This window comes from Falco rusticolus, chromosome 1, assembly GCF_015220075.1.
Source record: "Falco rusticolus isolate bFalRus1 chromosome 1, bFalRus1.pri, whole genome shotgun sequence".
Classification (NCBI taxonomy): domain Eukaryota; kingdom Metazoa; phylum Chordata; class Aves; order Falconiformes; family Falconidae; genus Falco; species Falco rusticolus.
Window position 1 is genome coordinate 104,633,191 of NC_051187.1, and position 24,912 is coordinate 104,658,102.

General features: G+C 41.4%; 1 protein-coding gene across 25 annotated transcripts in view; it reads right to left on the reverse strand.

Moving 5' to 3' along the window:
• The window catches only part of CAMK2D (calcium/calmodulin dependent protein kinase II delta), a 159,393-nt gene extending 139,828 nt beyond the window's left edge, over positions 1–19,565 (reverse strand). For 5 of the 25 annotated variants that reach the window (XM_037394064.1, XM_037394043.1, XM_037393997.1 and 2 more), the window contains exons 1-2: positions 18,910–19,392; positions 17,963–18,057 (exon numbers count right to left, since the gene is read on the reverse strand). In XM_037394064.1, the coding sequence (XP_037249961.1) occupies positions 17,963–18,057; positions 18,910–18,977 (163 nt within the window). In that variant the 5' untranslated portion in view covers positions 18,978–19,392. Of the gene's footprint in view, positions 1–17,962; positions 18,058–18,909; positions 19,399–19,443 lie in introns of those variants that run through there. The other 20 variants (XM_037394025.1, XM_037394005.1, XM_037394108.1 and 17 more) reach the window with 9 other exon arrangements.
• Positions 19,566–24,912: the final 5,347 nt, after the last annotated feature.

The window sequence follows — 24,912 nt, forward strand, 5'->3', positions numbered from 1 at the left end:
CAAATATGCTACACTAATCAGAACTGTTAAAGTTACATTTATTTGGCTCTACACTGTCTGGATGAGTGGCGGCAATGCTACACATATATAAAATGTTTGTGACATTTGCAATTTCCCTGTCAGCTCCAGTGTTAATGGGCTAAAAACACAGACAGACTACTTCTAGTGGTCACTTGCTGTGTGACACCATTCCAAATCTGAATAACCTACAAATAATTGTTAAAGAGCTATATACATGTTTTTAGAAAGGAATGGAAATGACAATTTTACAGACTGTTGCCTGTCAGCTTTACAGTACAGAGTTCACCCACATGTGCTGACCAATATAAACTCTCCTTGGATTCAGCTGAAGCTGGTGAAGGGATCACACTCAAAATCCTATGCTTGGTTTGACACAGGATGCAGTGTTATAAACACAAAGACAAAAGACAATTCTGAAATCAGCCTTCTATACCATGGATTTTCAGTGTCTCCCCAACGGCAATCCTCTGGTTCGTGATATTCAAGGGGAATCACTGGAGAAGTACACAACACTGAAAAATATAATATGCTATTTCCAAAAAGAAACATCTAAAATCAAAAGTTAAATACTTGGTCTTTTACTGTAATTTCTTTGGCAGAGGGTAAAAGAGAGCCATCTGCCATTTTAATAGCATTGCCTCCCCATCTGTCCTTGGCACTGTGCAATTGTACAAATCCAACAGTTTCACAGGTTATTCTTTAAAGTTAATTCTGCTGAGAAAACGAATCACAAAATCGCAGCTCAGAGGAGGAATTATGTATCATTATGCTTACATCAAACACAGCCACCACAAGAATACAACAGAAACACAGCCCTAAGTGTTGCTCATGCCAGTGGTGATAACTGCAGCAAAAAGCTGTCCCCACAGGAAACAACTACGCTGCCCTGCCCTTCGGCTCTGACAGACATGGGGGGATTATGCTGAAGCTTATAATGCAAAGATCAGATAAAGAAGAGTTCATCATGGATTCTTCTCAGATCTCCACCTTGCTGTGCTCCCAGAGCGTCACGTTTTTGCCAGAGATAATTATTAGGATATTAAAAGAAGTTCTTACTCCTCTTAAAGCTGTTGCACACTTTAGCTTTCTAACTACCACCTCTGCAGTAGAGGAAGATATAAGATTTCAAGGAAACTATACTTTCTGAAAGTTTCTAGCTTTGTTGTCAAAAACTGCTGCAATGATTGCTGTTTGCCATTTGTCAAAACACTACAAGCTACAAGTCTCCATTTTAGACTTCCTTATTAGTGGGGTGGGTTTTGTCCTTTTGTTGATAATAAGAAAAGCAGTGACATTCAGATAATGACCAGAGTCACACTGAACAAATGAATCGAAGACTTCTTGATTTTTTTCTTTTTGATTTCTACCTCCAGACACCCTCAAAAGAACTGTAGATTCTTCAATAAAGTTATTTAGTCCTACCCAAAAAAAGAATCAAAAAAGGTTTATGTTTCAACCTAATGCTGTAAGCGGGCAATAAACCCATAACTTAACTATCTAGGCCTTTGCACAGTTAACTATGAAGATAACATTTTTCCACCATCTTTAAAAATTGCTTTTCTCCTTTAATAATCAACCTTCGCAAATTTCCAAATCAATTAAAGGAAGAACATTACAAGTACTCAAACCAACTCTGAGAACTTGATGACAGGTTTGACAACATCGCTCACTTCTGCACAGCCTTTCATTTTTTTATTATGCAAGAAAGCTTAGTCATTAAGAAAAACTTCAAGTGCATTTGCAATGCTTGTCACTCAACAATTCACCACAGAGTATCAATTTATTTAATGAGAATCAGGCTGAAGTAGTAGCAGACCATTTTATTCAGCTGTTTCATAGAAAGTCTCATGAAAATAGGAAGAATCTTCCCACGCTAGTGTGGTAAACTTATCACTATAAGTGTACAAATAAAAGTAGCTATACTGCAGTCTTATTCTGCTGGTATTTTGATGTGAGATCATTCAAGATAAACCTTTAGTAGTTTCTTACTGAATACTCTATTAGCAGCAGATTTTTCTTCATGCATTTTTCTTTAGCTCTTATGCTAGAACGGCAGGATAATGGGATGTCAGGATAGTATTTTCAGTTCTTTAAAGGGCAAAAGCTACCAATGAAAAAAAGCAAGTTATTTGAACATCACACTTACCATATCAGATAATCAGCTTTTTTTTCACCTCCAGATTTTTAATCCTTTAAAATAACCATGAAGTTTTCTCTCTTGGCCAGTGCCTGCCTTTTCTTTGGAACATCTTCTCCTCTATCTGGCAGGTACTCCACACTCACACAACGTAAACAGGAGAGGCCCTGGTACATCAAGAGATGCCAGCTGGCACCGCACATACTATTTTTATTTTATTATTGAAAGGTTAAAATTGAAATTCAGAAAGCTGAACTAAAACTAAACTAGCAAGGATTTCTAGTAGGAATGGGTAGACGCTACCATGAGAGAAAAGCAACCTTCAAAACCAGAGCAAATCTGAGCTCAGGAAGTTTCTGTAGTTTCAAGAAGAGTTCTGGTAAAAGAGTACAGTTTGCAATGGTACTAACTGCACATTTAAGGTGCTTAAATGCTGTACATGAAATTATTTTGGTCAGCATGTATGCCAGAATTGAAATACATCCAAAACCTAAGCACATTCAATTCAAATAAGCATGCATTTAGAAAGAGGCTTTTCTAACATTTTAACTGCAAGTACTTTTGTTCCATTGACTATTCACATTACACAGGAAAGGAAAACAAGCACATTTCAAGCAAAAGAAACAATATGAAAAACACAGCGTTTAAAATAATCACATTACCTTGTCAAGAGTTTGTAAGGGCTCCACCTCATAGAGATGGCATGTAACAATTCCAATTAAAAAAACCACCACAACCAACCACCAAACAAAAAATCCACCAAAACAAAACCACCCTATATTATAAACCTTCTCAAGCACTGCACTGGGGAACAACGGTTCTCAAACCAGGAGCTATTTAATACCTTAACAAAATGGGAGTAAGTGTGCATGGAAAGGATATATGAATAGCACAGACTATGAAACTATCTGTACCCTGCTCGTATCTCCCCAGAAGTTGCTAAGGATACAGGTACTAGACTAAACATGATCAGGTTCCAGCAGATGAAGAAAATTATTGCCCGTGAGTGGAATTTCCTGACTGCAGTTGAAGTCTGCCCCAGTTGCAAAATATAGCACATTAGCTTAAACATTATCTAAGGTTCTCAGAACAAGTCTATATGCACAATTTCTTTGACGGTTCCCTCATATGCTCTTTTCTTAGCAAAGAAATGATCAGCATACTAAGAACAGAGGGGCAGCGGAATCCTTCAAAGGCATAAAAAACAAATGCAGATGCTTGCATTCTGTGCATCCCAGCATGCAATTCCAGAAGCAGATTTAGTCTGCAAATACCCAAAACTTATGTGAGTAGTTCTATATAGCTACATATCATGATGTCATAAAAACCTTCTGTGTAAAACTAGTAGTAAAATTCCCAAACAAGTTGACAATCTCTGCTTAATAAAACAGTTGTTGGGTTTTTTACCTCTTATTTTAGAGAAATTTTAATTCAGATAGGTGTTTTATATGTCATTCTCGGGCTGAAAATACATTTATGTAATATAATTAAAAAGAAAAAAAAATTTTTCCAATCACAGCTGAGATTATTCCTTAACTCTGTACTGCAGAATACAGATTCAGGTGGGCCAACTGCAGATATCTGAGCTTTAATATGTTACTAAGATTTTTGCAAGGAATGCAATTGCAGCATTAGGTATATAGCTCTGTTTGCATTTCCATAATCCTATTTTCTATATAGAATTTACATGGTCTGAATATTTAAGAGACAAAGAATATGCATCTGATTCAGTTGACTTTTGCTGTTGAAGTCTGATAGTATTAGCTGGTATGTCTGCAGAATTTTATTGTTTGCTAAAGGAGCCAATGCTAGTTCTGAATTACCAGATTAGTTTCATACCTCTTGTTTGTATTTCAATACTGGAAACAAGCTATTATTCCCAGCTCTCCCCTCCCTTTTCTGTAGAACATGTCTTGCAGCTTGTAAAATGTCCTTACAAGGCAGCTTTACTCTTTTTGTAGAGATCTCCTTCCCCTTCTCCTCCTAAATGAGAAGGATCCAGGACAGGGCAGGGAGATTCTCAACGAATTACCAAAACACTTCAGTAAAAATCATAGTTTTATTTGTTGTTTCTGTTTTTAATCTGTCTAGCATATTTTTTGATTGATCATTATTAAGATTTACTAAGTAACAAACATCAAGGGACACACTTCTTTAGAAAGTTCAATCCATCTAAGTATTTACAAAAGCAAGGAAGCTTAACACTGCATTCATTTAAATACATACCTCCCACATTAATAAAAACACTACTTTCTTTTTAACAACAACAAAAAATAAATATGCCAAACAGCACAGCTTTATGTGAAGCTTTCTGGTTCTAATAATAAATGTTTTTGTTTGAAAAACCTATTTCATATAGTATTTAATAAAAATTACTATTTTCTGTGTAGGAAAGTAGATGTGACAGATGCAAACCCAGGTACTGATGCCATGAATGCTCACACATGTTAGCAAAATTCGTATGTTAGGTATCACATTTACCTGTATTGCTAAATACACCTCCACTGCTGAATTATGCAAAATCACCTCATTTTCAAGATCAGATTGTACAGACTTGAATATATATATAATTTTAATGAACTTTTCTGGTCAAAAAAGACATATTCAGCAAGTTCAAGATCTTAAGCCCACTTACTTAGCCCTTACTTCCAGAAACTCTAGATGCACTTTATGATGAAACTGGAATGGGCATCAAGTACCCAGCCTCCATGAAAAGCTCAGGGAAGCAAAGCAACTCACTCACCACAGTCTCTACCAGTCCTTCTCCCAAGGAAAGCTCCAGCAGGCAGTGCCACAGAGCACCAGCATGCTCACCAGAGAAAAGCAGCATCCAAGGCCTCTTACACAACCCCTCAGACTAACATACTCATTGGTAACTGCCAGAATTTCCTCACATGCTATGAATACAAACCAGCCAAGGGAACTACATACAGCTCAATTCATGTAACGAGAAGCTCATACATCTTCCCTGTTCAGGAAGTTTCTGCTGTCCACTGTCATTGCTTTATGAAACACCAGTTGCCTATAAATTAAGAGTTTAAGAAATACTAAGGGAAGGGACCTCAAATAAATAAATAAATAAATAAATATGGCCATGCAATGCACTCAGAAACCCTCAACATCCATACTGAGCTAGTTAGGTACTTGTACACACTATATTGTATTGAGTGAACCAGTCAACCACAGTTTCGAAAGTTTCAGTTTATTTAGCATGTGAATCAATACAACTTTTCTTTAAAACAATGAACCAAGCTGCTCTAAGTAAATTTGCAGTTTTAATTTTCTTTAGCCATTTTGTTGAATAGATGAGCATCTGTGGTTGCAGAAACAAAAGTCAACACTCAACAGAAACTATTCCTAATTTAGCTTAATTTCATGGAGCTATTTTCACAGCAGTTTCCACCCAACCCTGCACAAAGGCAAGAGTAATGGCAGCTGTAGAAAGCTACCATGTTAGAAACTGAACACCACACCTGTGATGGAAAGAACTGGGTTTTGACTTTGGTCTCAAGTATGTGTGACCTTGAGAAAATCTGTACCAAAAAAACCAAAACAAACACAAAACAAAAGGGGGAAGGGAAAAAAAAAAAAAAAAAGCATCCACCTACATCTGTGCACATCAGTTACTGGTTGGGTACAGTAAGTCCTCTAAAATATCGGTCTGGGGAATTTTTCCAGGCAGGCATTGATGCCTCCTGCAAGGTTTGCCTGTTTAAAATGTATAATATATGAAAATGCAATGCCTGGGGATTAGTAAAAATGGAGACTACCAAACTCACTTTGAAATTGGTAGGAATCTGGTAAAGGGGGTGACAAGAAAAGTAGTCATGAAAGGGAAAGCTGAAGTGAAATTACTAAAGTTCCTTCAGTATCAGTCTCAGAATCAGTCAAATGAATCTGTAAACAAACACTGGAATTTACCAGACAAGATCCTCCCATGCAGACACAAGCAGATTACTAAAGTGACTCATGAGACCCCACTTAATTTTATTTTCCTGTTAATTCCAATACCCCATTCCAAACATCCATATATATATATATATCTATATATACACACATCTATGTGTGTGTAAATATATATATATATTAGCTTAGAACATACTTAAGGAAGAATACCAAAATAATGGCAAGTCTGTCATACAGGAGGAAGCTAACGGAAGATGGCTGTTAAAAAAAATAATGGAGACAAGATTGTCCTTGATAAATACACTGATGAAAGATGAAGAATTCTCTGAAGGACAACCTAGGCACAGTCAACAACACTGTCTATGAATAAATCTGGGCTGTAAATCAGAAAAATCTTCAAAGTAGAACAGTGCAGTACTAAATTATTTTTTCAGTAAACCAAAAGTAATTAAGCCACTCACCTCCCCAGTTAAAGATAGAGCTTGATTACTGAATGAGATGAGTCCTTCTACAAGGTAAACAAACTTCACCATGGATACACTTAAACTTTATTTTCCATTTTTCTCCTAAGGCCAACGCCAGGTGATAGATGCTCAAACGTTCTCTTACCCTGTATAAGTCTCACAGTGGATAAATGTGATTTGACAGTGGAAGGCGTCAGTTTTAGCTAGACCAAATGTGTCAGTCTGAATCTGTCTGTTCTGAACCACGAACAGACGAAAAATAATCTAACTCTAAACTTGACTTTCCTTTTTGAGTATTGGTAAATGACCCATCCCTACCATTCAAAACTACCCAAGCAAGAAGACAGTTGTGAACAGAAGAGAATCAATCCTATTTAAAGGGGATGGAGGGCAATGAGTCCTATTTAGAGGGCAAACAAAATGTTTTTCCAAGTATTTGATACTTTAAGGAGCATGAACTTTGTTTAGATGTAACAACTTAGTGAGATTTACATGGCTATAAGAATGTCCTGTGACCAAAATAAAACTAATTTGAAAAATAAGGATGGAATATTAAACCTCATGATTTTGAGACTTTAAAAATCTCCACCTATTATAGATTTGACATACACCTAATTCGTGAGTCCTTATCCGCTTACTTCAGGTTTCCTGAACGCACCTCTGAGATATGCTGATCTTACCACCATTAGTATGCAATGCTAGCCACATCGTTGATCTGGTCCCCAAAACATCTGTAATATTAAAACCCCTCTCCTAGAAGGGGGCACAGACCACACATAAGCAGCTTCCACTCTGGGAAAATTAATCTCATTACATGTTTTGATTAACATGGCATTGAAAGCAATTTATTAATTTAGGTAGATAAATCATGTTAACCACAAATAAACAAAAATTTAATGACACCAATTCTTGCCATCATTACAAGTAAAATTAATTTAGTTAATAGGTCTTTTAGCATGAAATATTTTCCTACAGCAAACAAGCTGGCTGGGTACGCATGAGCTCTGCCAAGCTCTGCTGGATCGTTTTCTTTCTGTAACGTGTGCACATGCACACACACACAGAACGCAGACACCAGCGGCCTTTTCTTCCTTCCTTCCCCCCCCAAAATGCAACAGCTATGAAAGACCATAAAGTGCTACAGGTATAGAAGAAACATTACTGGGTTTCAGAAGCTCTTCCATCCAGCAGCAGTACACATAAGCTTATATATCTTAGGCTTCTCCAGCATTCAAATACTACTGGGAGGCTTTACTTGAAAGAGTAAGCAACTACAATGTTTTTAACATGCTAAAATTTACTAAGTATAAATTATGAATATCAGCAAGAGTACCATGGAAAGATGCAGAAATTTGAAAGAAACCTTTTTCTTACCCTCCCTCCACCTTTTGGGGTGGTGACACCAAAAAGCCCTGAGAAAGAAGGGGGTTTATGCCACAATGAGCAAGGCATTTAGTCCCATGAGCCTGTATCAGTGCAATGCTAACCACAATCTCATAGCTGTCCATGCTGCATGAAGAAAGCAAATATTAAGTAATCTATCTTACACCCAGGTTTCATTTCTTTAATTTTAAAAGCAGTATACACAGTATAAAAAGCACCACAGTAAGCTTTATCTTTTCACAGCTACAGTGTTTCATAAACAACCAAAAAATGTATTTTTTGAAGGGTGCTTTCTGTACTGGAATTTACTGGTGTTGTGGAGACACTTCACACTTGTGACATCTTTCTATAAAAAAAGGTGGAAAACAAGTCTTTGAGTGCGTTTTAATAACCGAAGTTCAGCGGCACCTGGAGCTGTTCCAAGGGAAACCAAAGGTCATCTATCCTACAGCACAAAAAAACCTCCCTGCAAGGCAGTACCACAGCAACACAGCTCTGTCCATGTTACATGATATTGTAACTGAATACACATCTGCACTTCCTGATGAAAAATTTGAATAAAATCTGCCAAATGAATAAGGTTTCAAGATAAATCTCTGAATTTTGTGGCTATTTCTTCCAATGACCAATAGCCTATTAAAACCATTCATACAAGTCTCCCAAACCAAAATCATACCTAAGCACTAGCTTGAAATCTGCTATGCAATACAAGTAACTTCAAGGCCTGCTTTGACTAATTAAATCACAAACCTATCTCTCCAAGAGGTTAAAATTTAAATGAAAGCTTACGCTTGGCAAATCCCATCAGATTGTCAAATATGGACATTATGTAGGAACCCCATCTGTTCATGCAGCAACATGAATATGCAACGTGACTGTTGCTGCTGCAACACTTGCATTCACATTGCGGAAAATTTATAAGCAAGCAGTTCTTGAATACAATCATATCAGGAACAAAGTTCTGAAAACACATGCAATAGATTGCTTGCCACAAATATGAGCTTCAATGCTCTAAGTTTATGTTTCTCTTCCTCTCACATCCTGAGATGATGAAATTTTACAACAGAGGTATATTATACTTCGCACTTACAGGGAGGCTTGCTAATCTTCCTTGTTGGGCAATGTACACTGTTCATTGTAGCACAGGGAACGGACAGCAGGTAGAAGGCAGCTTTCTGCCATGTGACCCAGTGCATTGCCCATCATGCTGTACAAATTAATTACCAGTTTCACAGATAAGGAGAGCTGCCAGCTTGAGGCCGCAGGGTTGGACAAGGAGTTCAGAAAAGCTGTATACTTGCCTGCAGACTATATATGTAACAACCGGGAACTAACTTTAACATCAGGGTTTGATATATTCTTCAATATACCTTACACCTGTCAAAATTCATGCACATACTCACTCAATTCAGCTAACATTCAGTTGTTTTTTTTTTCTTATAGATCAGATTCTGAATTTTTTTAATTCTGCACATCATAACTTCTGGCTAAAGACGGGTTTAGGTAAAGTTCTACATCTAGTGGAACGTAACCACAGCCATGCTTCCCACAGCACTGCCAAGTGTATGTTGGCAAAGTAAAAATAGATGCACAATAAAAAGAATCAACTCCTTAGACAACACTTTTAGGATGGGGGAAGAGGCTGTCCAACTGACAAACCAACTGACTGAGTTGGCTGTAACTGAGCAAAAGAAAACACATGACCAGTCATGAGCTTTTTCAACAAGAACACTCTACATTCAAGGTGAAAGTGACTGCCAAAACATAAATTCTGTTTTTATGGATGCCAGACAGTTCTCTTGGAAAGCATCACCTGGATGTTAACTTGTTGTAGCAGTGTATAAATTCTTGGTTAGTGGCAAGAAAAAAAAATAAAATGCCTTCCATCACAAGATGAAATGTTTCATCTTGACCAGCAAGTATCCATAGCATCCCATTTCCATTATTAAATAAATTATTCTTTGTTACTTTTGAGAGGTTTTGGGGTTGGTTTGTTTTTTACACTGTCTGCATGTTCTAGTCTCACGGTTTCCTGTGAAATACTTGCTACTTACAAAAGGTCAGGAATACACGGAATAGAAGCTACCTCAAATCACCAGGTAGGCCAAAGTTCCTTTCCACCAATACAATCAACTTAAACCAACAGTTGCATGCACTCATCTGTAACAGCTTGCTCAGCATATTAAGTATCACTCCCTAGACTTAAAAATCTAATTACAAAAAAAAAAACAACAAACCAAACCAAAAAATATGCTGTAGCACAATTTATGCTTCTCAGTTTCCACTAAAGAGGCCCTGGATTAGAATAAAAACTAAATCAAGGATAAGATACATTTGCAAATTTGCTTAAGACCTTCCTCCACAGCTTTTTTGAGCTCTGGGCTATAGCTGATACTTCTATGCAGGGGCATCTATAGAAGCAATAGATTCAAGAGAAATTACGTAAACACAGTTCAGCAGAATATATCCAGCAGCTTCCCATCAAATGCAACAGGAATTAGCAGGGCTGCAAAGCTTTAAAGTGAGTTTTCTAATTCAAACAACGGAAGTCAACACATTTCAGAACAAGCTGACAACAACCTAGAAAACAACAGTGGATAACAGCACAATCATCTCCTCTGGAAGGAAATACTAAAACCACGTCACACAAATCCTCCGTTCTCTGATATCACACACAAGACATTTCTCATACTAGGATTAAACAGAGGACGAGTTTGTACAAACATACATGCAAAAATGTACACTGAGCTCAATATATTCAAGGAATAAACAGACAGACTGCATTTCTGTGTCTCCGCAAAACACAGCAGATGTTTCTTCAAATTCAAGGTGTAACTGTTTTTAATACGGAATTAAAAAAGGAACTACCACCTTTAAGCTAGGTTTTTGTTCCCTATTAATCTTTTCCAACGAACAAAGGAGGTTTCCCACATAATTTTTTTAAAATCCCCACAATACCCTTACAAGCCATTTGACAAATGCACACTAAATGTATATGTGAAGGAGGAAGCTGGACCCTGACACATGAAACACCTTGGCCTACATTTCTCAGGAGGTCAAATGAAGGACAGATACATGAAAAGCAGTATTTTAGCAGTATTTACATTTGTAAAGCAAAATATTTAGCTAATTTTTATTTCAGTCTCTCAGTTCAGCCACCTCACGATTAAATGGAAGAAAAAAAACCTACAGCCCTCTCCTGTCTTCCAAGCCATAGTCAAAATGGTCACCCATCAAAAAAACCCAACCAAAACCACCAAAAAACCATCCACCAGCACCCCCTAAACCCCAAGCCCAGACCCTGGAATCATAGAGGCATAAATAAAAGCAGCAGAGATGACTTCACATACACTAACCATAACCTGAGAAAGTAAATAAACAATTTTAGCATTTGGACAAATATATACCTGCATATGCTAGGACTTTCATGTCGTAATACCATTTCTGTTTTACTTAGGTTTTAAGAGAGGCTTCAGAATTAGGTGCAGAACAAACCCTCAGAAACTCAGTCTCAGTTCTTTCAGGAACAGGTGTATTTCTACCTTGCTGTCAATGCAGACAGATGCAAGTTGCTTAAATACCTCAGCTGACCTGTGGTTTCAGATTGCAGTAGACACAGTATTACGTGCAAAAGACAGAACCAATCTATAATAGAAGTTAAGTGTTTACCATTGTGCTTATTTCCTTGTTTTTGTATTTGACTAAAAGCTTTCATTTGCAAGTATGATCTGGACCTAAGCAGTAAAACGTTACCAGGGAACACATCCGTATTTCAGTGTCAGAACACAGACACACAAGCTGAGTAAAAGTACTCATACTTTCCCCCATGTCTAGCGCTCCCCTCTCTCCCAACAGAGGCAATTCTGAAAGTGGAGCTGTTCAGATGTGCAGTCAAGTCTTCACTTTGCCATAAGCAAACACACAAAACAGAAGCACCCATCGGTGCCAAAGAGTTTGCAGCTTCTGACAGAAAACAGCAGGAAAGTCATAGCCAAGGCAGTCCCCAAGAATCCCTTTGTTGTTAACATTTCAGCAGAAGAGATCTGAAAGGAGAGGGGATCCAGGCCAAAGTAGTGGTGAGACATGATGAGAGAAAATTGGAAGCTCCCAAGAGGCACAGGTGCATTCAACTGATCTGTACTTTTAGGCATACTTAATAATCTTGGGAGTTAGGACAGAAAAACATCTCTAATGTAGCTGTTACTCCCCCACCCCCGCCTTCAGCTTGGTCAAACTGAGATGACAGATGATGCCAATACCTTTTTAATTTTCCATGTCTCCCCCGAGTTATCTTACATATTGGGTTTGGGTCACATGTCCATTGCAATCAATGGCTACACTTCCACAAAATTCCAGCTTTCAGGAAAACTTGTAAGCAGTGTTTTTAGAGTATGGCTTCAAACTATGAAGCTACATGCCAAAGCCCTTTCTCTGAAGCATGTGTTACAAGAACAGCAGCAGAGTACGCTAGAGTTCTTTTCACCCATCCTCCATGTGGAAATACATTAAAGTATGCGTTACAATTTTAACTTTTTCTAGTACATACCTCCCAGTAAGAACACCAGTGACAAGCTTTAATGATTACAAAAGCAATACACGCACCTTCAAATTTGGATGTAATCTGTTTTAAGGCCCATCAGTGTATGAGCTATAAACAGAATGTCTTTCTGTAAGAGCAACAACAGTCACAATGGAGAGAGAAAATAATCCTTTGCAAAGAAAAACAGAAGTGGTATTATCAAAATCATATAATGCTCGCTATGGATAATTTAACCATGAACTGCCAGGAAAATGAATTTCAAATCTAGCTTAAGCTGTTAAGAGTAAGTTATAACCAACAAACACTCACCACAATAAATTTCAAAGCCCTCATTCTCACTGGTATTCCAAATAATCGCAAATAATTTTCAAATACTTTCAAGTTCTTCAGATTTTCACTAAAACAAAAACATAACAAAAACTCCAAACCTTCAAAACAGAACACCTAACCAAAAATTTTTATTTTTTTTGTTTTTTAAATAACACTCTTACAAGTGCTCTCTATTACTCTAAGCTTTCTGAAGGACTCAATTTTAACAGATAGAACCGGCAGACTGCTCAATTATGGTAATTTGCAACTGAAACAAATCCTTGCACATCAGCATGCAAACCTATCCACGTTAAATCACAGAATGTGTCAAAATGAAAAGAATGCCACGACCAAACTGAAGGACAGAGCGAACAATAAACATTAAAAAAGAGCAACCACATGTTAGCAGGTAAGTCATATTACACAGGATGGAAAAACATTTTTTAAAACATTCCTAACACATGGAAGAAGGCAAACACACTGCTTCAACAGGTAATTAACTTGAGAAACAGACTAGAGTAAGATAATGACAAAAATAACTAAAATCCCAAGCTTAATTCTTGTCCTCACAAAGACAAAAATCTGCTTTACTGGCAACTAAATGTCCTTAAAGATAGTACTTTATGTGTGGGAGTAACTTCATGTGTTCGTAAGAACAATAAGTAGCATTAAAGATATTTGTGTTATAAACTTGCCCAGGTAAATGTGTACTCCAGAGATCAGAATCTTCAGCTAGATAAAGAAGAATGATTTTCTCCTCCTATGGAGTACAGGAAGCCACGTTACAGTTTGCTTTCTTGTAAAATACCTGGTGCTGACACAGGATTCCTGACTAAATGAAATGTTGGTCTAGTGACACAACAAAAATGTTTATCTCTGCATCACGAAAAACCATACTGAAAAACACTAGCCTACATGCTTCACTTTTCATTCATCTCCTTAATGTATTTTAAATTGCTTTAGGGATCATGAGGTGCTCTACTCTGACAGCTTTAGACAGTAACATACTCTTCCCACAGCCAAGATTACTCAATACTACCACCAAAATACTGTGCTGAGAGGGTGGGGCTTTCTGCCTCCTCACCCATCAGAGCTTGTTGCAGTGAAGGGCAATTGCTCCTGTCACCTCTGGCTATGCCTTGCATCTGCAGTCACAAGCTCATAGGAAATACCCTCCGCTCCAAAGAATAGGAAGATGCTGGAAAAGATTTGGGAAAGTTCCTGCTAAAAAGGAAGATAAATGACCAGTGAAGCCTTCAAGGCTTAAAGCTTAGAAACTCGCTAAAGCTAATGGAATAGTTGGTCCCTGAAAGCTCACGAGAGCTCTTTCACAAAGAAGTGATAACCTCCAGCTGATTCCTACATTACTGTTAATACTATGTATGCCCATAAACGAAGCAGTTTGTATTTCTGCTGCAGCAATCTAAGGGCTGGGAGAGGCGTGTCTGGGCAGTATTTACAAAAGCACACTATAAAGGAAAATGCACTGGAACATCACCCTCCTCTCAGAGATGCCACCAAATTGCCATCAAAGGCACAGTGCTTTTGGCCACTACAAAGAAAACTTCAAAATTAGTTACTAGCAAAAATTACAACCAATGAAAATATTTTAGTAATTTAATTTTCAAGTATGATCAAAGAAGCAAACGTTTGTCTAATTATTTTTTTTAAGTCAGAAAACGAGGCCCAAACCTGTTAAGAAAATTAGATCTGTTTATATGAAATCCATTTGAATCAAAGCCAGAAGAGTCTCAAAAGAGAAGATAAAAGATGTACAGATAATGACAAAAAGAAAGAGATGATTTGTTAATGATTTGGTATTTGGAACTGACAAGGGAAAAGTAAAGTCACCTCACAGAAGTTCACTTTTATCTACATTGCTTTCAACACAAGAAAAACAACACTGAGAAGCCCAAAGCAGCACACTTTAGAGACTGGGTAATAAGAAAATCCCAACTTCATCAGCTGTAACAATACAGAACTCAGAAGGAGCACATAAATTCTTCACTTTATTCTTACTTTTCTGTATGCTTGTTCACTGTTGCACTTAATTTTAGGGGGGTATGTTACATAAACTTTTTTACTCCTAAAAATCAGCCCCATAATCAAATCATGCAAGCTTGTCTGGAACACACTCTTGATACAAACCTAGCTGTTGATATACTATCATCAATTTACTGCTAAAACTGACTTAGTAAATGTCAAGTCAAAGCTTAGTACTTCTAAGCGCAGCTTAAGAGTACCTAAGAATACATCTTACTGTAACAAGCAAAAGTGGTTTTGTTATACTGAAATAAAGATTTAAATTGCAAATATTATTTCCATCACTTAATATCAGGAAAACATGGAATCTGAATTGCCACGTACAGTCAAATGTTTAAAATTAAAACTTCTTTTTAAGTATTTTTTATTAATTTTGGATTACGATTTGTAAATAAGAGCATAGCAGATATAAAAAACTGATCATCAACTTAAAAGCACAAAGATTACTCCTGCTAGAACAGGGGGCATAGCTTTCTTTCCCCTCCAAATTAAAACCAATGCCCATGCCTCTGCACACAAGCAATTAGTCCAGAATTTCCCTGTAACTATACAGGGAAACAGATGAGAGCAGACCTTCATCAGCATACGTCTGTGACCAGATCAGTTCCTCAGTTTAGAGAGACTACTAAAGTAAGGATTCCGATAAATCTCCAAGAACATTTATGGCTGGGGTAAAGGAAGGATGGGAAGACAACTATTTCTGTGACTGAGCTGAAACCAGTTCAAAAAATTTTCATTTCAAAGCTACCTTATGGAAAGTTTATTTAGTCTTGAGAGTCTTGACTCCTTCATGTTCTACATTTAAACTGCTCTTCTTCAGTCTTGCAAGCAAGAAGGCTCAAATTCGACATTGTGTTTAACAGACATCCAGGGCACCAGGCACTGTACAACGGATAGGCATTTCCAAGCCAAGAACCTCTTAACTCAGCTCACAGATGAAGCTGACCCAATGAACAGTCCTTTAGATTTACATCGTAATTGGTATTTCAAGGAAGAAGTATGAAACACAAAAGTGAATTGCTACCTCATCATAAAGCAGTTCAGCTGCAAGTAGAACAGAGCTTACAGTTTAGATCTGTAAAATGGCATCTTTGTTAAAATCTGTTATCAGCCAGCAGAAAGTATCATTTTGAGGCTTTTTAATGTTTAGTTTTTGCACCACAAGTACAATTAAAGCACACCTTTCAATAATTAAAAAGAATTGCCTAATAAAAATCTGAAGACTTCTCTAAGAAGCTTGCTCTTCACAAGCTGTTTAGGAGATTTCAAAAAGCTAAAAACCAAAACAACCACCACCACAAAGAACAACCAAGCAGATAGAACACCTTAATTTTTGGGATCTCTGAGAACAGAGATGGAAACGTATGCCCTGCATAACACATTCTGATAAGAAAGGATATTTCATGGTCCAGCTTTGAAGCTTAACCCCTTCCTTTTATGGGTTTACATGCTAAACCTCCATGAAGATCTCTGGGTGCATTTTCCCTCATTCCATCTTACAAGCCAAATTCTCTCAAACATGCTTCTACCCATTAATGGACTACACCAAGCACCAACGTGGTCCTGCACTAACAGCCAAAAGCAGTACAGAAATTAAAGCTTGAAATACAGTATGCTCCAAATGATGACTTCTAAGGAAGACAATTTTTATTAATTTAGCCTTGCATTTCAAAACTGATCCCATCATACATAAAACCCATGGCACAGAAGTAACCTGGTGCTGATCTTGCTACTTCTCATGTCAAAAGGTACTTGGATGTATGAAATCACACAGAATGTGGTGGTTTATTTTAAGCATCAAAACTCACCAGATCATGTTGTGTAACAAAAGAAAAAAGGAAGATCTGTTTTAAGCAAACTTGTGAAAATATTTTACCTCAAATATTCCCGTTCTCTGAACCTCTCTCCCTTTAAATTCCTAAGTCCACAAAGGAGTATTTTAAATTAAAGTACCTCTCAAAAAATAAAGAAAAACAAATCTTGCAGCAAGGGTATGAAGACTAAAATTCATAAGAGGTAGAAAGTAAATTTTCACACAACTTTCATCAGCTGAAAATAAAAGTATCAACACAATACTTTATCAGATCTTGATCAGAGAACAGCATGTTACCAGAACATGCCATAATGTCATACATAATATTTTATGTTTAGATTTGATTAATTAATTCAAACTGCTGGTTTACCTGCAGTGATTCCTTTGCATCAAAAAGCAAGCCAAGCCATGAACGGGTTTGCACTCTGACATTATTTGCTTGTTCACTTCCATATTATTTACCACACCACAAATTCTTACCAAAACGCACATAACATTAAGGGAGAATACTCCAAAATCCCCGACATCCTAGCACAAGCACTCTTAGCTTGGACTTAAGCAATTGACTTATCACATCAAAATGACATTAAGGCTTGTTTTCAACATACACATAAAGTGGGTTACTGAAATGTCATAAAGGCACATCTGCTGAAACTGAAAATGTCTAGGAAATACACCCGTGGCAGGGAAAGTATAAACAAATTGTACAGCAGGTATTACAGTTGTGTTGTAACAGTAAAACAGTTTCATCACTTAATCAGAATGACTTGCTTCATAAATGGTTAGTTCATAAAATGATAAGTTTTCTTCCTTAACATCATTTTCTTCTCATAACAAAGTTTAGCATGAGGCAGAAGTAGGCTTTTTCTCATGCATTCATAATCAGATGGGCTTTGATGTTCATGTTTAAATGCAATGGAAATACAGAATTCAGTAAAGCTGTTCAACATTTAAAATAAAAGCTGTAAGGTAAACTTATTATTTCTCAACCTTCCCCCAAAAAACTGGCTTGCAAAATTATATTCCGTTATTTAGATACAAAGCGAGGAGGCTGCGTTGTGTTAAATCATTTTAGTATTTGCACATCTTTTCTTGAAACGCTTTACAGCAACCTCAGATCTCCACGCAGCCAATGCAGGATGTTAAGAGGAAAAAAAAAAAACAAAAAAAGAAGCACAAAGGAAACGAAAAATAACAAAACAAACCCAAACCCCCATGAAATAAAAGTATTAATAAATCTATTAGATCATTTAGCCATTTTTATTATTTTTTTTTTTAACGCTTACCACACGAACACAAAAAAATGGGGAGGAGGCACCATAAATACTATGTTAAAATATACCCACCCCTAGCCGAAAGCTTTTTAGTGTTGATAATTTTGGCAGCATACTCTTGTCCGGTGGTGATTTTCATACACCTTCTCACGACGGAGAACGCCCCTCTGGAAACCAACAAGCGGACAAAGTGTCAGTCCGACTGAAACATCTCACTCCCACCGTCGACACGGGGAGGGGTGTTCAACACGTTTCAGCGAGATGTGATGTCGGCTGAATTAAGAAGAAATTAAAAAAGGGGGGGGCGGCTATTTTCAGAGAGTGCCGGTCACTATTAGTTTTAGTCACTAAAACGGTGAACTCCGGTCTGAAAGGCGGGTGCAGGCGATACCCTCGCGGTTGTACGGGCTGGGCGCAGGGAAGGCACGCTTCGCTACCTCACACACGGCGGGGAGAGCGCGGCCGCGGCCCCGGCCTCGGCCGCCCCCGGTGACACCGGCGCCCCGCCGCCCGCCAACATGGCGATCGCGGCCGAGAGCCGGCGGCCCCGGCCTCGCGCCCCTTCCCGCCCCGCCGCCGGGGGGCGCGCGACCCGCCCGCCCTCACACACCGGGGCGCCCCCCGCCCCGCCCGCCACAGCCGTCACCATTAAATATCATAAATAACCCTCGGGCATTCCCCGCGCCTCGGCAGGCCGAGGGCTGCCCCCCAACGCCCGCTCGGAGTCTCCCGTACCCCGTGGGGTCAGGCGGGTGCCGAGACCGATCCCCCGCCCCACAGATAACGCCCGGGTTGCGGGGAGCGGGGCCGCAGGGCTGCAGCCCGGGCGCTGCCCCCGGTGCCCCCTGCCGCGCGGTGCCCGCCGGGCTCCCAGCATCGGTCAGGCGGCCCCTGGGGCTGAGGCACCGAGTCCCCCCAGCCCGCGGTGCCTTCCCACACCGCCCGCCCCAGCAACGGCGGCTCCCCGCGCCGCTCCCTCAGCGGCGGGGCGCGCCCGGCGGGCTCCCCTCCGTCCTTACTTCCCGAGCTCCTCAAAGAGCTGGTACTCGTCGGTGAAGCGTGTGCAGGTGGTGGTTGAGGCCATCATGAGGACGGGCGGCCGCCGGTACCTCCGGCGGCCAGGGACGGCGAGGCGGTGACGGCTGAGGGGCTGTGAGGCGAGGCTCCGCGCCGGCTTCTCCTCCTCCTCCTCCTCCTCCTCTCGTGACGGGGCTGCCTCCGCGCCCTCCTCCCCGCCAGCTGGCGTGTGCTCCCCGCGCAGGTCTTCGGTCTTTCCTCTCCCCTCCCCTCGCCCTTTAGGGAGGCAAAAAATAAACGAGCGCCTCGCCGCTACCCTCCGCCGCCCGCTGGCGCCGAAAGGGAAAGCAAAACCGGGGCGGGGGGCGCGGCGCCGCCGGCCCAAGGGGCGCCTCCGCCTTCCGCTCCCCCCCCGCGACGACAAGCAGCGGGGCCGCCGCGTCTCCCGGTGCCGTGCTTCCCCCTAGCGAACCCAGCCCGCCGCGGCTCTCCCCCCGCCCCCCCGGGGCCGCTGTGGCGAGGGGACCCTCACACACCGGGAGCGGGGCGGGGGAGCCCAGCCCCCTTTCCGCCCGGCGGCGGGAGGCGCTCGCCCGCCCTGAGGAAACGGATGCACCTGCGACCCGCTCCTCAGCGGCCGCCTGACGTCACAAACCGCCCGGGCGGGGGCCGCGGCCGCGGCCGGGGCGGGGGCGGGGGGGGGCAGCGGCGCCCCGCCCAGCTCCCCCCGCCCCGTGGCGTCACGGCGGCCCGGGAGGGGCCGGGAGAGGAGGGGGGAGCGCGCGTGCGCCCGGTCGCGCGTGGGGCGGCAGCGGCCGCCCAGTGGCCGCCGCACCTGCGGGGCTCGGGTTCGCACGGTGAAGGGCCCGGCTCCCCCGGCGCCGTGCTGAGGCGGCGCGGGAGGACGCGCTCCCCCGAGGGCGGCGGGGCCGCAGGTGCGGCCAGGCCGGCGGCGGGACCCCGGACGGGGAGCAGCGGCCGCTCGGGCCGCGCCGGCACGGAGCGTTCCCCCGCAGCGCCCCGCGCCTGGCCAGCCGGCTGCCGCAGCACACAGCACCCTGACAGCGCGCTGCGCACCTCCGGTTTGCCGTGAGCCCGGTGGCGTGCCATGGTGTAGGGTCACGCCAAGCGAAGCCGGATTTGCATGCCCCTTGGCACTGTCGGTGGCAGCTCCAGCCCACCCTGGCGGTGGGCCACCCTCCGGCTGGGGGCACCCGGGCTGGGGGATGAAAAGCGGGAGCAGCACAAGGGGGGTCGCTGAAAGTGGGTGTCCCTGGAGGCGTCGGCAGCTCGGAGAGTCGTCAAGATGTAGACGTTGGCCAGAGCTTCGAGGAGACGTTTAGCCAGGGGTGCTGCAGGGGTGCGTGGCACACTGGCCCCGCCAGGGCAGAAGAGCAGCGCTGGATGTACTGCACGGATAGATGGGAAGAGTTGGGAGCACAGAGCAGGGAGCACGTGTGCGGTGATGAAGATAAAATGCAATAGTAAACAGCTGTCTCAGTTCTTTGACCTTGGGCTAATTTCTGTCCCAAATAAGGGCAGGCTTGTCTGTTAAAATAGCACGCAACCGCATCATGCCAGCCCACAAATGTACACCGTGTCGGGGGCTACCAGGCCTCTGCACTGTGCTGACGTTTAAGAGAGAATTCTGCAAGATACTTTAAATGTGTTTGATTTTGAAGCCTTCAGAATGTAATTGTTTTAATGTTCTGAAAGCAATACCAAAAATGCTGTTAAATAAAGTGTTTGTGTGGTGGAATTTGGGGGGTGGAAGTGAAAAATGTGTGTATGTTTACATTTGGCTTATCCATAAAATTTCCTTCTGAAATACTAGAGTGGCAAATGACAAAATGCTAGTTTTTGGAGCTATAACAGCTTTCAAAACCAAAACTCTCTATTGCCCAACTTTTTTCTTTAAAAAGCTTTTCAAGTGTATATTATATATGCCACCAGTGCCTCCGTAACTTCACTCTTATTTCTGGCCTAGGTTTTGCCAATGGTTATTTGCTTCACTTTGGGCAAGTTTTATCATTTCGGTTTTATTCCTTTCTGATAAACTAAGCGGTGGTGATATAAGTAATGAGTTAAATTAACATCCGCACAGTGCTTTAAGCATTTGAAGTGTTGACTATGTGAGTTTGTGGTACAACGGGAGCTTCACTAAAAAAGGCAGCATATAGCTCAAGTATGAGTAGGCAGCCTAAAGCACCTAAATCCTTATTCTGATATGTGACCAGACATTGCATACAAAATACATCCACAAAGGTTTCTTTTACTGTAAAGCCCCAGTTTCTAGAATTGGGCTCCAGAGCTGTGATCTTGTAGGAAGAGTTAAAAAAACCCACCGACTCTTCCCTAAACTTAACGCAAAAGCCTGTGCGTGTACCATGTGAATGCGTAAGCCTGTGTACAGGGCTAGTTTTCCTCTGGGTGAGGCAGCTGCACCTCATACAATCACTAAAGTTGCAGCATAAAGGCAGCAGCAGAGGAAGCCTTTGAAACTTGTGAGCAAGTACAAAGCGTTTACTTGGTAAGTTCCTCTCCAGGGAAACATTATGTGCAGCAGTGCGAGTACGAAAAGACTGGAGGATGTTTCAATTTAGACCAGCAAATTTACACAGAAGCAAGAATTAATCTGTTCTCAGACCAGTGAAGGGAATGTGCCTTTAAAAGTATGCAGAATGGTAGCATATTTTTTAGTTCCCTCTAACAAAAATATAACATGCGAGTTTGCATAATTTTGTATATATCTGCATAAATAACGCAATCAGCAGTACCAAAACCCCAGAGTGGTCTGATGATTGTGCGTATTTATGGGGGCCTGTCTGCTGGGTTCCTTATCTATATGCACATAGACATTAAAAAATTAAACATATTCCCCTGTCCTATGTCATTGTTTCTTACTAGTATGTTCTGACAACAAGCATTTGGCCAAAGTATCTGTTCGTACTGTGCCATACATTTGTTATATAATAATAACATTTTTAGAAGAAATTATTAAAGTTACTCTTTTTTTCTTGCTGTTGTTGTTGTTGGGTTTTAAATGACATTATAAGGATGCATGATCCAAACTCAGATTTCATAAAAAAAGAATTAATTTTTATTTTTTTCCCATTTCTCAGTTGGGGGGGGGGGGGGGGAAGTCCAAGAAGGGCCAAGGAGTTCTGACAGAAATATCAAGCATGACTTTTATTACAGGAGCTAAGGAAAGAAAATAGAAAATAACTGTTTACAAGATCAGTATTGTAAGTCTTGGAGAATTTCCACAAGGAGAGACACTAGGGAAGTGATAAATAGCTTGGAAACACTTCAGTTTAGAGGTTTTTTTTCTTTTTACCACAATCATCTCTTAAATGTAGTTCACTCTTGAGCTGAAACAAAACCACAATTTGTAGCTGCCGTTTAAGCACTCCATACATTTTCCAAATTCTTCCTGAGCAGACCAAAGCAGCCAGAATGGCAGCCAAGGACCTGGCCTGCTAGGTTAACTTCTAAAAGCTGGTTAGACTTTCAGGTTTCTATTAAGGCCACAGAAACAATTAATCTGTGGTTGATCTAGCGCAGGGATCATCAAACTAGGGCTTGTGGGCTGGATACGGCCCCCCAGGGTCCTCAATCCGGCCCCCGGTATTTACAGACCCCCCCTGCACCCCCCCTGCCGGGGGCTGGGGCGGGAAACCAAGCAGCCGCAGATGGCTGCCTGCCACTTCATCCGCACGCCGGCCCCCTGGTTAAAAAGTTTGAGGACCCCTGATCTCATGGATGCAGAAAGTCAGATCTCAATAATGAACTAAAAAAAGGCTTCAAAACCATCCTGGGGCACATTTCCCCAGAAGTGTTTTATTTAAGAGAGCAGCAGGCAGTGCAAGTCTTTATGAAACTGAAGAGCTGTTCCTCTGAAGTTCCTGCAGTTTAACAAAATGTTACAGCTCAGTGGAATGAGTTATGTATTCAACTTCAGAATCTGAAACAACATTTATTGTGGCAAAGGAAATTGTATTTATTTTAAGAGTTTGCTATCCAGCAAGGTCTTTGCTTTATATGGCTTTATTTTTAGATAGCCAAAGTGAGGTTTTCATTTTATTTCTGGTCTTGCAAATAGATATTTTCAATTTGCTTACATTTTGAAGGAGTCAAGAGTTTTCAAAAGGTCACTCATGTAGACTTCTCATTATGAGTACTGCTAGGAATATTGTCTATTTAGTTTGTGAGCAAATGCAACAGCCATTTGCAGCAGAGGTCTAGACAGAAAATGGCCTGAAAACCTGAGTAATCTTAGATTTCGATAAATACTTGCTTTACGACCAGACGGTCTTGAACAGAAATCCTTGGGCCTTCCCAAGGTCACACATATTCTTGTGGCAAAGCGCTTATTGCCTTGGGGCAACTGATCAAAAACACTGGAGCAATTACAGGTACGTCACTGCAGTAAAGCTGAAAAACTGCAATGTGATCAATAAAATACCCCCATCTTGTTGATTTAAAGTGTGATCCAAATGCCTCCTTCACAGCATGTTCAAAGTACTGCTGTTTTTCCATGGAGGCTTGCGCTGATAATGCATGGCAAGCATGCCTGAACCGGACGAGGGGGTCGTGGGCTTGGTCTAAGGAGCATCAGGGAGGGGAAGGAAGTGGAGATCTATGGGGTAATGCACCAACGCTAAATGTTTCTGCTGGCACCATCAGCAGGGAGAGCAGTGGGGAGGAGTACAATGGAGAAGTCAGAGGAGAGATGTCAAACCAGAAACAGAAAGGGAAAAGAGTGCTGTGTGGGAGGAAGGGAGAGGTGTTAGACAGCAGATGGAAAGGGGAAATTAGACCGACAAACCTGGGGCTGCTGAAGTTACGGGGCTTGTGTAGTGAGATGAGAAGAGAGACAGAGAGTAAATGAGTTTTGTAACTGGAATGGAGAATAACAGAAACATAACAAATGAAGAAGGCAGGGAACAAAGGGAGAAAACTTTTTCTCAAGAAAAGGAGTAAGTAAAGGGAAATTGAAAGAAAGTAAAACAGTTGTTAGGCTCAGAAACAGAAATAATCAATGTGAATGTTTTTCAATAGAAAAACGAGCATCTGAAGACAGCAGGAAAAATGGAGAGAGGTTAGTCAATGAAAGATCAAACAGGTATGTGGAAACAATGAAAGATGTAAGAACAGGATGAAAGAAGGATCAACTGTGAGAAATCACACAGAAGGCAACATGGGCTTACAGTTCATTGTAACAGTTTGAACTGGAGGCAACAGATTTCAGGCCAGTACTGGGTTATCTGTTGCACCATACACTGTCCCTCTCTTTTGTTTGCTCATTGGAACTGCTGGACTTTCCTAAGTAAAGCTGGGGATGGAGGGGTGGGGTGGGGTGTGGGTGCATGACACCAGAAGCACTGGTAACACCACCTAGTCGGCATGCCAGAGACTCAGTCCTTGCAGCTTCTCATTCCCAAGTGGATGATGGTGACCTAAGGTGTGTCCTAACGTCTCGTGCTGGAGCAGCTCCTCCCAAACACCTCCTGCTCAGTGCTAATGCCAGAAACCGGTGCCATTCCCAGACACCCCATGTCTCCGGTGAGACATAAGAGCAGTGGTGGAGCTGCTGAGCAACCTGCCCTAGGGCTTGTTTTCTTTCCATGGAGAAGTTCTCTTGCTCAGTCCCTTGCTGCAGTTGTTCCACCATGTCTGCATAAGCACTCAGAGAAGTAGATCCTTGATGGTTCCCCAAAGAAAATTAATTATTTATCCATTATTTACACTTCTGGCAAGCACCTTACTACCTGACTATGGCAGTGTGTGTGCTTGCTCTTACTCTCCTGATGGAGCACTCTTACGTAGGATTAATTTACTCTTCAGTGAACCAGAAAGATGTTGGCAGAATAACTGATTTGATAGCTCAGTGATTCTGTCACGCTCTTGGTATGCAGGAGAACAAAACCTCTCTGGCCTAAAAAAGCATTACCCTTGACAGACTAGAAGGCATTGCTGGCCATTTAACTCCTACCTCTAGAAGC